This window comes from Macrobrachium rosenbergii, chromosome 16 (assembly GCF_040412425.1).
Source record: "Macrobrachium rosenbergii isolate ZJJX-2024 chromosome 16, ASM4041242v1, whole genome shotgun sequence".
NCBI classification, from domain to species: Eukaryota; Metazoa; Arthropoda; class Malacostraca; order Decapoda; family Palaemonidae; genus Macrobrachium; species Macrobrachium rosenbergii.
Genome location: NC_089756.1, coordinates 59,383,996 through 59,400,476, shown reverse-complemented (window position 1 = coordinate 59,400,476; position 16,481 = coordinate 59,383,996). Strand labels below are relative to the sequence as shown.

The 16,481-nt window shown below is 38.8% G+C and overlaps 1 protein-coding gene across 5 annotated transcripts in view; it reads right to left on the bottom strand.

Annotated features, from left to right (window-relative positions):
• The window catches only part of LOC136847463 (uncharacterized), a 583,447-nt gene extending 567,988 nt beyond the window's left edge, over positions 1–15,459 (bottom strand). For 4 of the 5 annotated variants that reach the window (XM_067119194.1, XM_067119199.1, XM_067119196.1 and 1 more), the window contains exons 1-2: positions 15,428–15,459; positions 10,198–13,582 (exon numbers count right to left, since the gene is read on the bottom strand). In XM_067119194.1, coding sequence (XP_066975295.1) covers positions 10,198–11,401 — 1,204 coding nt within the window. In that variant the 5' untranslated portion in view covers positions 11,402–13,582; positions 15,428–15,459. Of the gene's footprint in view, positions 1–10,197; positions 13,603–15,427 lie in introns of those variants that run through there. The other variant, XM_067119195.1, reaches the window with a different exon arrangement.
• Positions 15,460–16,481: the final 1,022 nt, after the last annotated feature.

Here is a 16,481-nt window from a genome sequence, read left to right as displayed (position 1 = left end):
CGCGAGGTGCCAAGAGATTTTTCAACTCGAGCTACTTATATATAACTGTTAGAACTGAGGAAAATTTAATTAAGGTTACTAACCTGTTAAAACGAGCCATAATAAGTTTTACCTTTCATTCATATGACAATTATTTATTAATTTATTTCATATTTTAATTGCTGGCAATAAGGTTCTTTTATTTGCAAATCTTAATAAATGAGTCATAAGGCAAATCTTTGATGGCCCTCGAGACCATAACCAAGTGCATAATTGGCCCCGAAAGGATTTGAGTTTGACACCCTGCCATAAGGCATAGCGACGTGCATGACTTGCGTTAATGCAGCATTAACTTTACACATGGCAATGTCAATGCGAGGGAGCAACCGGGGAAAACAGACGCGAAATAAATAATTCCATCGGCATGAATGGCAAAGACGCCGCCACTGCAGGGAACCGACGCAATGGCAAGAGCTGATAAACAAACGCTGCCGGAACTGTGCCACCGTGAACGTCCCAACGCACGTAGTGGTGGTCTTTGGTCGCTGTTTGTCGTGTGGCCACTAAACAATCATGAACTGTTAGCCACAATCAGAGAATAATGGAGTCTGACCGTCATTTCAGAAAATGATGTTTAAATGTTTAAGACTTAATCATTTCGTTTCATGTGGTCAAGTATAGGCAAACACTTTCTTCAAAATAGAAATAAAGCATTTAAAACGTGGCATGTGAATCAATGAGGACCAAAATTATTTTATCCTCTGGCGAAAAATAATCACAGTATTGTAGATTCATTATCTATTCGAAAAATGAGTCAATATATAACATAATAACTGTCGATATTGCTCCTCAAGAAATTAAAGAATAATGATAAATTAAAAACGTATTAATACTGGAGACTACCTGTAGCCAATAGCCGCAACGATTTCCAAATCTAAAAACAGTTGAATATCTACGTCCCCCCACCCCCTTCTCCCGCGCGAATAAAGCATTACTCTAGTATTAACAAACCCTTGATTCCAAAAAGATCACTAATCCCAATTCCCATTCACATAATTAGTAAAATAATCAGAGATAGAGAACAGCTCAAAAGAGACAATATCTTTTCAAACGCGTCTAATCCACTTTCCCGAAGTCCAGATTAAAAAGACTTATGTCCACTCCAATGAAAGCTTAATGCCATTTAGGGCGTCACTTGATAATGGTCGTCAGGAGAAGATTAGTCACGAAGAGAGAGAGAGAAGAGAGAGAAGAGAGAGAGAGAGAGAGAGAGAGAGAGAGAGAGAGAGAGAGAGAGAGAGAGAGAGAGATTTCATAAGCATTAATAATAAACTATGAGAGATTATATCTTGATTATTAAGAGATGTTTGTGAGAGAGAGAGAGAGAGAGAGAGAGAGAGAGAGAGAGAGAGAGAGAGAGAGAGAGTAATAAACAATGACATTATTAGTTGTTAAACTGGACTCATATTACGAAGAAAAAAACGCATCATTTCAACGTTCTTTCAAATTTCATTCTGACGAAACCAAAACGCAGTATAAAAAAGTGGGCATATCAATTCTAAAATGGTTTAAACATATTAAACCATTTCACTTTTATAACTCATCTTTAAACGCCGAATCCTAAAGAAAATCTATGGGTTAAAAAGAGGTATATTAATTACAGTACCTTCAAAATAATGAAGAAAAAAGTTATCATTATCAGCAATGATTATTACTCTTGAGTACAATCCAAAGATGAAAAAAACAAAAGCAAAATTATTCCTTTCAGATAGGAAAAAGCTAAGAAAGACGATAATATCACAAGGTAAGTGAATCATTACGATGAATAAAATAACACTATAGAAAAAGAAATGACGAAAGAAAATACCATAAGGCGAGGGAATAAACCGCATAGTATAAAAATCGCTTTACTGATCTATCTATCTATCTATCTATCTATCTATCTATCTATATATATATATATATATATATATATATATATATATATATATATTATATATATATATATATATATATATTATATATATATATATATATATATATATATATATATTGTATATATCATAATTGTTTCATAACAGTAGAGATAAACAAAACTATTATACAATATTTCACTAAGAGCGCTTGAAGTACTGTCAAAACCAATTGGGCGAGAATAAGAGCTGCAGCGAAAATGACGCAGGGCAACAAGTCATCATTTGTAAATAGACAAGATTCTGTCGGAGCGAATTCCTGCAGGAATGTCTACAAGGAAGACAGAAATGATGAAGAAGGAGGGAGCGACAGGGAACAGGGGGAATGAAGCAAGATGATTCGGAAGTGAAGAAAAAAAAAAAAAAAAAAAGAGGGAGGGACCGAAGCACGTGACATGCACACCCGCCCCGCGCCCTCAAATCGCTGATAACAATAATCAAGTCACGGCAAACGCCCCCCAGCCAAACACTACAGAATGTGGTGGGGGAAGGAGCAAATTGCTTTCCTCTCTCTCTCTCTCTCTCTCTCTCACACACACAAGGTTAAGACAACCTTAAGCTGACTTATTTTTTAAATAAAACTAACAAGAAAAAATACCCAAACAGCATATGCAACAACCTACCCGAATCTGTCGAGGTAAGGTTCGGAGGGAGTCTCTCTCTCTCTCTCTCTCTCTCTCTCTCTCTCTCTAGGACACACCCTTCGGCCAACCGAAATATTTGCGAGTCAAAGACTCCCAGAATATTAATTGCGCAGCGCTATAATCTTTGTAGACTATAAATCCATGATGAGAGAATATAATGGTATATATTTTAACACTCCTGTATTTCTTTGTTTGGGCATTTTCAATTCCACTCGTTAAAGAGTTAATATTTTGCCTGTCTTTGACTTCATTCATAATGATTAAGTTTATTTTAAAATATCACAATGTAAAATATCCATCTTTGAATACTAACAGTTATTTATGACATAACGTCAGTAAACAAACGAAAGGAAAAACTCTCCTCAAAACCAAATGAAAGGCGTGTGCATAAAGCAGCACCGCCCACCCCTCAAAAAAACCATTCACAAACTTTTACAAAAGAATCTCACTATTTAATTCATTATAACAAATCGTCGCGCTGAGAAATAGTTCTGAAACACTGGCCTGCTTCATTGAATAATATAAATAATGTACATAATTCCTACAGACAGACTTCATAACTTGCTTTGCTCCATTCCTACAAAGAAGTGTGGCAATACGAGAAAATAAACTATAAATGAACAGATTAGTCCTGGCGTTAAAGAAACTCCTGCATGTTGAACGCTAAATCAAATCCAGTATACTTCATATAGCCTATACAATAGCCTCGAAATCTATAAAAATGAGTGAGTGAAATCCACACTGAAATCCTGCGTCATTGTATATTACAATCTATGCACAGAGATAAATGAAAACTACTACTAATAATAACAGCCACGCAGCCAAATCCTCAAAAGAACGTAAATGTAATACTGACTTCACGTTATACCCGTGCCCAGCACACTATATATACCCACCATAATTCCCGACTCCAAACACCCGAAGGATGAGGAAAAAGCTAAAGACTTGCGCAGTTAAAATGCTCGAGAGCAACAATTAACTTTCTGGCTGCGAGGCCTCGTGGCGTCTGGCCGTCAGCATAATCACCTCTCTCCCCAAAGTTGAGAACGTGCCCACTACTCCCCTCTTCTCTCTCCTTAATGGGCCTTTCTCATTACCATACACATAAATGGATGAGTATTTAACTTTCGCTTTCATGCCCCGTATGAGAGAGAGAGAGAGAGAGGTACAATGGTTAAAACACTACGTGTGTGTGTGTGTGTGTGTGCGTGTGTGTGAAATAAAAGCGATGCCGCTTCGAACACCTACATTCTAATATACACTGAAGCAAATAATGAATAAATTATTATCATTATGACTCATCGTCATCATCATCACTTCAAACGCTGCGTGACACAAAGGGCCTCTGTAAAAATTTGCTACTATTGTCTTTCCTGTCGTTTATCTTCCACAAATCTCCACTCATCCCCTGCCTCACTTCTCCAGGTTCTCATTCAAGGAGGCCTGAGTCTTCCAACTCTTTCTGGTGCCCTCAGGAACCGAGCTCACAAGATCACGTAAGACGGGGTTGTGCTAAGGACCGTCCAAGCTGTCTCTATTTCCCTTTCGTCGTCTTATCTACATATGGAACTTGGGTAATTCCTTAAATGTGTGATTTCCAAGTAATATATATATATATATATATATATATATATATATATATATATATATATATATATATATATATATATATATATATATGTATATGTATAATAAATACCGGTCACCCCCAAAGAAACGAAAGTTTGTGAAGGATGCTGTCTTCATACATACGTATATTTGTATCATTACCTTTCCTGCGGCAACGTTTGTCGTTTCTCAGTTTGCACGAGTAAATGCAGGCCTCATCCTTTCACAATTTCATCAGTGAAAATCACAAATACCCAAACTGGCAAATGAGACAAAAATACGGGATAGTGGATGTTAAAGAATAAACACAACAGGAGCCAGCAGTTGTGTTTATATTTAGTATGGAATCAACAAACAGTAAAGGTAAACATAAACATGTATCTCGATAAGTAATAAAAAAAAAAAAAAACAATTGAAAACCTATCATCTGCTTGATCGTTTCTACAAGTAGGTTCTGATATAACAGAAAATGGTCATCATATGTAACGACCATCCCTTGCCCTTTTACCCCTGGTAATAAAAATCACAGCAACAACAACAACAACAACAATAATAATAATAACCCATGCATTTTTCCAACTCGCGAATAAGTTCCACTGTCTACAAATATATAATAAAAACTAGGCTCACAGCACGATGTTGACAAAAATGATGCGCATAACAGTACGAGATAATCAGCAGGACAGCTTTAACAAGATCAAAATACCAAACCAATTATCTAGATATGTACGATCGGGAAAAATGAAGTATCTAACGATAAACAAATACAATGAAAATGAAAAGAACCCACTAGCTTTCACCAGTCTGTGAAACCTTGGTCAAAACACCACCAGAACGATCGGTAAACCCAACCCAAAAATTGAATCACCATCAATTAGATCCAACCTGAACGCTACTCACTGCTCTAGAATTTCAAGACCATAGTAAACACGGGCGGTTTCACAACTCCTACGATCCAGAGGACGTTGGCCAGGCATAGCGTGGAAAGGTCAGAAAAGTGACGAGCATGAGTCTATTTCCAAAAACAGCGACCGTCCTCTTACAATAAGAGACATTTGACTGAAATCAAACCCTTTTGTTGTCGTGACTTTGGCGGAGACTTTTACATCTGCCAATTGTAAAGTCAGCATGATTAAAGGCGAGTAATCGCAAGGCCCTGTTACTTTCGTCAAGTGTAGGGACACCAAGTTTAAAGCTGAATGATTGCTGGCTGCTTTTTTCTCCAATTGCAAAGCTAGTCATTTTCAAAGTTGTCTAATTGCAGAGCGCTTTTACTTCCGCGACTGTAAAACTGATATTCAAGCTGAATGATCACAGGATGCCTTTACTTCAGCTGCTTCTAAAGCCCTCGTGATTTATAGCGGACTGGTTGAAAAATGCTCAAATTTGACAGGCCAATTACAGACATGGACGAGGAAATGATGTTCTTCCTTTCAGCAAAAAATGTAAAGCCCATATGATCAAAGTTAACTGATTCAGGAGCTTTTTACTCTTGCTTTTTATAAAGTCGACATAAATTAAGAATGGCAAATTGGAAAATACTATAGCAACCTACAGTCACATTAACCAAAGCTGACTAAAAGCAAATACTTTTATTTCCGCACCTGTAAAACATAAACCATTAAAGTTGACTCATCAGAGAATGCTTTTGCCTTGGCCGATTGTACAGCCTGAAAGATTAAAGCTAAATGAAGTAGGCTTTTAGTTCTGACTAACATAAAATCCTTTTACCTTCACAAACTGCATAGCCGAAGTTAACGTAGGATTGTGTGTCTATTACTACTGACAAATGTAACATGAAAAATCTAGGAGCGGCAACTTAAGCTTTGCGAAAAAAATAAGTACTTAAGCTTATAAAACATAAAACAAAAAATTTCTAAACAATTACTCATCATCACAAGAGAGAGTAATTTTGTGTACAACGAAAACTAACTGAAGAAACACAGTAACTGAAAAAAATTTAAACCAATATGACAACCTTGAAAGGAGAAAAAAATAAAATTCACGGGTGACTTGACGTTTCCAACAATGAGGTAATTTAAAAATGGGATCAAGGAAAACAAATGACATGCTACAACAGAAAAAGCAACAATTAACATGGAACCTACGTGAAATGAGTGTCTGCGAGGCCAAAATATTTTGGTACTTCATAAAATCAGACCGAAGTAAAAAAGAAAAAAAAAAAAAGTGAACAGAAGGAAACAGGATGAAAAACAGAAAGAGAGAGAGAGAGAGAGAGAGAGAGAGAGAGAGAGAGAGAGAGATGTCGCACACAAGTGGGAATCATTACATGTTTATGGTATGTAAATGACATACCTTTGATCTCGAAGGGGAAAAATCTATTCATATGTCAAGGGAATAAATGAAGGGCGTGTCAAAACACGTTGCATTGATGAATATGTCACGTTGTTATTTGCAAAATAACGCTCTTCCCACTTTTTGGTTTCTTTTCCTAAGTTTGACAACTCCGAAAACACAAACACGAATCAAACAAATGTCTTTAAACAATATCCCCCCAAAAAACACACGCTTATATATATCTTCTCCTTCAATGTGACGCGCCTCCGAAGACACTGGCTCATAAATACATACTGTACATATACATACATACATACATATATATATATATATATATATATATATATATATATATATATATATATATATATATATATATATATATATATATATATATATATATATATATATATATATATATATATATATATATATAGTAAGTGCAATTTTCAAGATAATATCCCATCTAAAGTTTACTCTGAATTTATACCCGTAAATCATCCGTTCAAATTTATAAAGCTTATTTACAAAGCCCTGGTGCGTTTTCATGTGTATTTGCACTATTCTGAAAATCAAAAGTGTACTTAGCGTAATCACACAGAAAGTAAAAAGCTTTATGAATCTTTGGCAGTGTTTTGGGGAGGACAGAAAAAGCACTTCCAATTATATCAGAGAGTATTTCGTATAAAAGTGCCTCTACAAATCCGGCAATATTCAGTCGCTCCCAATGTAAGAATCAAAAGTTTCATTTCCAATCATCTCTCTTTTTAAAGCGGATCTGTGAATAATAGAGTACTCCAGCAAACGAAATGAACATTTCTTTCTGCTGCGTATGACGACAGAGAAAATGATAGAATAGGAAAAATAATAAAACATTTTCCGATCTTGTTATTTTACCATTAATATTGTTCTAAATACCGACAACATAGTAAAAATAAGCCAGTGTCACTGGACAATGTTTAATATATATATATATATATATATATATATATATATATATATATATATATATATATATATATATATATATATATATATATATATATATATATATATATATATATATATATATATATATATATATATATACACTGTATATATATATGTGTGTGTGTTTGTGTGTATGTGTGTTACTTATCCATACAGAATTTAACATATGTGGACAAAACTCTTAAAATAAAAAAAGATAGGCCGCCTAGTAAAATTATTACAACACGTCATTTCTGGACTTCGCCGAAAATATCCACCTTTAAATAAGAAACCAAAAACGAATATTACTGTTATGACTAAGAATAAATCAATAATCTATCCTTACAAAGTATCTAGCCGTCAAATCATTTTGGCTTCTGTTGTACATACATTTATGTATATATATAAATATAAAAAATTACTCACAATAGCATGACTACTGAAATGGAGAAACAAATCCACAGTTATGTAAGGGTACAAATATATTTAAAAATAAATCTAAACAGAAAAATATCTGTTTATATTTGTTTTTAAATATAGTTGTACCCATACATAACTGTGGATTTGTTTCTCCATATATAAATATATTCGTTTTATATGAGTATCAAAAAACTAAAAATGAAGAAAAGGCTGCGTCAACACCGTCGATTTGTGTAGCCTGTGCAGCCGCGGCCCAACAGACAAAATTTGAAAGTGAAAAATGAGAATGAAACGTCGACGCTTCTCGCCAACAAGAGCACCACACTACGCAAAGCTGAACTTGCAATGACGTCACAAAAGAGATTTTATTGATCGTCAGCACTTAAACCCTCGAAGCAAGGTAATTCGGACGTAATTACAAGACGAGAAAACCTTTGAGCCTGGGGGCGCTCATCTATCGCAATTCTTTTTATTTTCTGCTTAGCAAATTCTCTCGATTTGTGAGACAAATTAATTTTCTTGCCATTAAGGAATACCATTTTCCTCTTACAACTAATATTAACGATGATTTATATTTGCCAAGAAATGTTTCAAATCTATTTCTGATTATTAGTGTTGATTACTTTTCTTATATTCTCGACGTATTTATATATATTTCCTTATTGTATGTAGTAACTGCTTTATCTAAATGAACCGTTTACTGTTTTTTAAATTACAAAAAATATCCTGTTTCAAATACATTCACTACTTCTGACAAAGGAATCGTTTTCATTCCTATCTCATCTTAAAAATAAAAGGTTCAATATTCCTATTTCTCGGAAAAAACTGTAATAATTATCTATAAAATAGTCATTTGATTACCATTTCTATTGAATAATCTAACGAAAGGCCTCAAATACTTAACTTTCACTATCGGCAATTGCCAGGAAAGAGTGAATTGCTGTCACCAGAACAATGAGTTCGTTATCGTGGTTTAGCGGAAAGTATAGGCTACTGAACATAGGCTACATGTTAACACTGACAAAGCACAAAGCTCTTTATCATTAGCTACCGGAGAATGTCACAAATACCCTGTACACATAGTCTCAATATTACGGGGATAAATTAAGATGAATAAAATCAATATTGAAATGTATACTTTTACATTTAGTATTTAAGACCTCTATCGCTGTGATTCTTGTAAACGAATTTTCATTAGATAATAACCAATCACCTTCAAACTCATAAAGTTACTTTCCCGCTGATGCCTCACTCACTCATTTTTCAGCATCCTTCAATGAGCTCTTATGCGCTTTTATAACTATATTGATAAGTATATATATATACAGTATATATATATATATATATATATATATATATATATATATATATATATATATATATATATATACATACATACTGTAGATGTGTGTGTGTGTGTGTGTGTAAACACTTTTTTTTTTTGGAACAAGTCTTTCCACCAATCTTGCCGTAAGCAACAAGAATGATGCAGGGTCGCCTCCAGACGCAAAAGCCCTGATTCTAAGAAATGAACAATTGAAAACATGGCAATATACGACATTAATGAGATAAAAGTAAGCTATATTTTTCTGATATCTAACAGGTAACCTATAAAACAACGTTACGAGCAATTATAAGTTGAATTTTCCTTTAACCGATTGTATAATTACAATGAAAAAAATACTGAGGTATAAGAAAAATTAACTTTTGATTTGACTTAAACCCCGACTTTTTACCTGCTTTGAATTTTCGGAAAATAGTTTCTGATCCTTTGCGGATCGATTCCATTCCTAAAACAAGTGTTGCAATTCAACAAAGAACATCAGTGACGCTTGAATAACGGAGATATATATCTGGCTTCGTGAAAAAAACAATTGAATGCTTTTGAAAATTTCCCAGTCAGCATAAAACCAGCAAGACAACTCGAGCGGCATTTCACAATATCTCCATTGGTAACGAGGCGACCTTTCGCGACAGTTCAAACAAAACGCTATTTCTCTCTTCTTTCTTCACTCAGGAACCTTGAGTTTCCCCTTCGCATATAATTTTCAGAAAAATAAATAAAATCTAAGTAATTTTCAGAATAACAAATAAAATCTAAGATCACTATTAAGTTTTGGTCGAGTCCTCTGAATCATTATCACCTCGATTTCCGCTTTGCGAGGATGTCCATTCACTCTGCTGTTTACCAACAAAACCCTGAATTTTTAGGATTTTTTTTTTTATTTCATCCCCATTTTTATTTATTTGCACTTAAGGACAAAGAAAAAAAAAAAAAAAGACAAAGGAAACAGTACAGAACAGACCTGAGTCGTCGACGAGTGTCTCGTGGACGGCGGCGTGGCTGAAGCAATCCTTATAGCCTTCGGGAGGGGAGAGAGTGACCTGCTCGACGCCAGATCCTGGCGCGAGGCTCAGGTCGAAGGACCTGATGGAAACTAACTGAGGTTCATTTTCCTCGTGCACTAGAATCACATAGTCCGCTTCCAAACACTCATTTTTGGCTTCATTAATACTAACACGGTGTCCTCTGCTTTTTTGGCCTGCCCTCTTGAGGGCCGAGCGGAGGGGGGCGCCACCCCCTCCCCCCATACTACTACTACTTCCACTACTACTACTGCTGGTGGTAACCATAGCACTTCCTGAGCCAGCAGGCGGCTGCTGCTGCTGCTGCTGCTGTAGGGCGGCGTCGGATGCCGCCATGGAAGAAGCATGGGGCGCGGCGGTTGTCTGTTCACCTAAATCCGAGGTAGTGGCCGACCCACACTTATGTTTCATTATACACTCAGAAGGCGAAGGAGAAAGAGAAGAGGTGGAAGGTGGCACTCTGAGCTGAGCTGCTGCTGCAGAAACCACAGCGGCGGTGCCTCCTCCTTCATGGCAGCAGGAGCGGCTTGGCGCTGCTGTGTGCTCGCCACCTCCCACCGTAGCACTACTGCCTGTCGCTGACGTCCCCCTCGGAACCCTGCCCCCGTTACTACTCGCCCTCCTGCTCCTCCTCCTCCTCCTCCTCTCGGCTGCGCACACCTCCTCGTCATGGATCAATACGACGTCTTCTTCTTCAGTGCCACCACTACCAGCAGCCTCCATGCCGCCCTCGCGAGCGCCCTCCTCCTCCTCCTCCTCACAATCCTTCTCCTCCTCCTCCTCCTCTTCAGTACACTCACGGCGCCCATCATACTCACACCCACTGTCGAGTTTTCCCGTTTCTGCCTCTACTTTTCCTTCTTCGTCTTCTGCCTCATATTCGGATCCGGATGAGCTGTCGATATAATGAATATCCCGCAGACTGGCTCGAGTAGCCTCTCCGATCTCCGCCCTCAGGATTCCGCCGTTATAGAGGATTCTGGCCTTTTCAATGGCTACTGCCGAAGGTCGAGGAGGAGGGGGAGGTATCTCCAACAGATCCTCCTCCTCTTCTTCCAAAGGCGGAGGGGAAGTGGGTGGCGAGGGCGGACGGGAGTCGAGGGTGGCCTGACAGAGTGTGGCCATAGCGGGGGCGTCGTGCATGTCAGGTGATTGTGGGCGTGAAGGAAAAGAGAATGGGGGTGATTCAGGGCCGCAGCTGCCGCCCACACCCACTTGTTGCAGGACCGCCCGTCATGGCACTAGGCTACTCTTCGGTCGTCGTACGCGTTATAATTTACTCCAGCTCCCTTCCGAAGGGAGAGTCACAACTCCAGTGAGGGAGAGACAGACAGACAGAGAGAGAGAGAGAGAGAGAGAGAGAAACAAGATAAGAATGAGAATGAAGAAATTCCCTCTCTCCCAAAGAAAAGCAGATGATGACTCAAAAGATAAGAGAAATGAAAACCAAGAGAATGCAGTTCCGCGGAAGTAAGTGTTTGTTATTTCTTGGATTTTGTCCTACATACGAGCGCTCGAGCTCTTCATGAGGCGAGGCGGGAATGCGTACCACCGAGTGACATACGGAAGGCAGAAACAACAGAAGGCATGAAAATATGGGTCAGTAGTTACGGTGGTTGGGTGGTGTGACTCTCTTGCGCGCACGCACACTCATACACGAGTCAGCAAGTGTCACAGTCTCAAACAGGAGGATGGCAATTTGTTACTGTTAGGTAGCAGCAGCAGCAGCAGCAGCAGCGGCGGCAGCAACGCCAGTGACGCGGAAAATATGAGGAGTGTTACTTTTTGCACAGAGATAATTTCTCTTTTCCTCTCTTGTTTCTGTTCACCAAGAGAAGCACTAATATTCCTTCTATGATTTTACTCTACTACTCCTATGACTTCGCCTCTCTCTCCTGCATTGAGAATTCTGCAGGTGAACCCAATCAGCACACAGGTACTGGTGTGACTGCGGCAGAGGAAAGGCACGCACAAACACACGCACGCCCAGATGGGGAAAACAGGGAGGCGTGAGTTCGGACGCTTCTGTTCAGCCGAAGAATATCTTGAGGCTCAGCAACGAGAGATGATGACGTAGATATGAACGATGATGCACTGTTCATATGAACACTTCTCGCCTGATTATAAGAGTTTGGAAAGGCGAGAGAGAGATGGAGGCAGAAAGAGAGAGAGAAGAGTTCGTCTTGCGTTTTCCTCTTCACCAAACACCACCACGACTTCCACACAACTCCACGGCTACTGCTACTTCAAAAGCCTCCCGGTCTCTCTCTCTCTGTCTCTCTCTCTCTCTCTCTCTCTCTCTCGGAGGAGGAGGAGGAGGAGGAGGAAGAGGAGGAGGAGGAGCGAAGGAAGAAAGAGAAGACGCAGAAGAAAAGTTCAAGCCTTTGATCAATACACAAATTACCTCTTCTTTTTAAAAGAAGACTGGGCACGCTCTTCAGATCTTTTTGCTTTGTACACAAAACACAATGATGGCTGTTCTTTGCTTGCAGGTTTTTATAAGAAGGGTTTTCTGTATGGCAGTCTCCAAGGCATTTACTATTAAACAGTATCTTTACATTTAGCCACAGGCACAGTTCAGAGATACACAAGTCGGAGAATCTAAAATCATAAAAGCACTCCAGAGTACAAGCATCGACAGGCAACATTTACTTTCCATCCGAAGACGTGCAATCAAAGGTTGTTCTCGATGGTAGCGACATCAAAAGCACTAACACAATAAGTTCACGATCATTCACGTATTCCTCACTAGTTCATTAACCCAATGCGGTCACCAGTAACTCGCAACAAATCACTCCAAACTTTCCGTGCACTTTCCTCAAACATCACCCGAATCACAAGATTTTTGTTACTCCTCTCTTTCCACGACAGATCCTTTTATTATATCAACTGTATAACACGTCTCCCTTTTAGACACTTATTATCTTATAAGTTCTTGAGGAAAATCGCTCTTTAACCACCCTTAAAGACGCACTTGTGACTCCTCAAGTTCAGCTTCGCTCTCGAAGAACACTCGAGAGGAGGGAAATTGGGCGAAGAGACAGACGCACGTCCGCCCGTTGTGGCTTCCAGTCGCACACTAACACAAAACACTTATCGATTGCTGCTGCAGCTTTTGCGATAAGATAATCGAGTTATCCTTAAAAGGCCACTTATACATTCTTCAAAAGGACTTGACAGCCGATAAATGGCGAGACACAATTCAGACTCTTAAACTTCTTGCAAAACTTTCTTCCATAGAGCATTTTCCCCAGAGGTCAATGACCTATTCATGTTATGCATTTTTCTTTGAGTTTTTTTGTCTAAGAATGCTATTCAAATATCCTGAAAATAACATAATACATATTACGTATAGGTAACTAATACATGCATACAACACGTGTTTAAGAGGCAAACAACTAAAAAGAGTTTTACACTGCAAGGCAACACATTTACAATACAGTTCAACAGTTTAGTTGAAAAAATATCATCCCAATTTATTTCACCTGTCAAATATTTTTTCCTCCCCTTGCATTTTTTTAGTCCTTTGTTCGCTAAGAACATTAAGGCACCACTCCTCTCCGGCTCTGCACAAAAAAAAAAAATCACGAATGTTCACAGATACACAACTATGATACAGAAATGCTCAGCGCTCAGTGCTTGCTTCTGCAAGCGCTTTCTTCTAATGGTGACTTCAGGGGCTTCTCAACCCCACCCACAGTTTTATCCTTTTTTTTCTTTATTCCAGGAAACGAATATTTTTGTTGCAAATGCTTCGCCAAGCCTACAATACATGGATTTAAATATAAATGACTTTGCCTAGCAACAAAGAAATTTACCTCGAACGACTGTCGAGCAACAAATACTTCAGATGATTTTGCCAGGCAACAAAAATTTCATTGCAATTCATTATCCCAGGGCACCTCATGCTCGAATTCACTTCCATTCGCAAGAAATCCAACTCACTTTTAACATTCCATCTTTTTCCATTTGACATTCATGTTTAAATACCAGGTATGCTTTTTTACAAGTCGATCCCAACCACTTGTGATCTAGTCACCTAATCTTAAATTCCTTAGTAAGTCCTTTGGTTATAATTTTTAAAAAATCAATTAAATAACCTCCCCAGTAACATACTTAACAAAAGTCGATTAGAGAGATGTCCTTAATAATCAATTCAGCAGCAAGAATGAAAACAATAAATTTACGCCAAATTTTCTCCAAGCAACAAACGCTTTGTCAAGGAGGACCCACTGGACATCGAGCACTACTCAGTTCCAAGTCAAGACAGAAAAGCTTAACTAAGCATCCTCTGGCCAAAACATAAAATGACCCACATGTACAAACGGGTGCAGAAACCCCAGTGTGTGGGTTGGATCCCCTGGATAGGCAAAGTTCCTATTGTGGGGGCAATCACGAGTAAGAGTGAATGTGCGTGTGTGCGGGCCAAACGCGCGTGAGCTTGAACATTTGTGCGTGCGTTCGCTCATATGTACGTGAGAGCTCTGGGTGCCCTTCGGAGAGAGGGTAGGGAGGGCCCAAACAAGTCTATCCACTTTCTACTACCTCCGTGTTGCCCACCTCAGGACTTTCACTGATTTTCAGCCTGGCCATTCAAGCCCGGCTTGAAACACGAACGCACGCACACACATTTTACAACTTTCCGCGCGCGCCCCCTTTAAACTAAAACGGCACTGCCAGTTCCTGCAGCCGCGTTGAAAATGAAAATGAGAGGCACCCCGGCGAGATGGACAGAAGATTACCAGCGTTAACATCAACTTGACAGCTCTGTGATTTTTACAAATAACTGCAAGGAACCCAACGAGCTCTTCAAAATTTAGTCTTTCCAACTCCCCATTTCTTTCAAGAAGAAACGGGGAAGGTTATCATATGTTTAGGTCTGTTAAAAACAACACAACGAAAGATCCAGTATTTCCAAATTTAGCAAAATCTTAATAAAAAAAGATGAAGCATTTCAGAGTATGTTTAAATTACATCAAAGGAAAAACTCAAGCACATGATCCAGTCATTTTAGACAGTTGTCTAAAACCTCACGGACATCAACTCATGATGCCTATGATGGGATTAAACAAAAAAATTACAAGTATTCGGGAGCGCAAGAATGAAGTCTAAACTTCTCTCTCTCTCTCTCACACACACACCGCAGACACGCAACGTAGACTCACACACCAGTTTGTTCGTACGAGTCACTAGCCAGGACTACACTGACAACAACGGTCCTTCGGGACTATACTATACCACCTCACCCCTCTCTCTCTCTCTCTCTCTCTCTCTCTCTCTCTCTCTCTCTCGTGCACCCCTCCCCTCCAATCTCTTACACATACACAGACACAGACACACACACACACACAGTTAACTTGAAGAAGTAGGGGGAGGAACAGAGGAGGGGGTTTGGGATGGATGGATGATTGAGATGGAGGGGAGGAGGAAGGGGGTGATAATGTTGACTCCAGCCTTAAGACGATAGAAGTGGTGGGGGAGAAGGATGGAGGGTGGGGATGAGGGGAAGAAATGGTGGGGAGACGTTGTCATACCTGTCTGCCAACTTGCATGACGAATTAGTAGTAGTCGCCAGTTTAAAAGGAATTACGGCATTAAACTTTTTATATTTATGCTTTCATCATTTTTATTTTTTATTTTTTCATTTATAAAACTTATTTCAAGCCGCATAACTGGCAAAGTTTAACTCAAATTTCAGTTACTGTCGGGCAAATGTTTATATATACATTCCATCCCCAATTCGCTTTTTTCCCTACAGTTATCATTCAACAGAATGAAAATAAAATTGCCAGCAGAGATTCCAACGCCTCTGTATCCCCGTAATCCTTGCGCCAGTTTAAATCCCCTTACGCAAAATAACTTCACATTGAGAAATCAAATTCCATTGACTCTATCAATGACTGTGACCCTGACTACCCTGGTTATCTCGGGTCTTTGAGTCTCCAGCTGCGCCAAATGCGATTTTAGGAAGCTTAGAAAGAGATCTTGTGAAAAACTTGCGTCATTCTATGCGAGTTTTTTTTTGGGGGGGGAGGGAGTGGTGGTGGTGGCATAGGTACATACATAAAGTCAAAAAGATGTACATGTGTATGTACATATACATACAGACAAACACTCGCATATGCATACGTAAAATGATTTGTGAGGTTCCCTCTTGCATCTACTACGATAAACAAAGAGGAAATTCTCAACATAAGTCGAGAGAGAGGTGGGTACAAAGAGG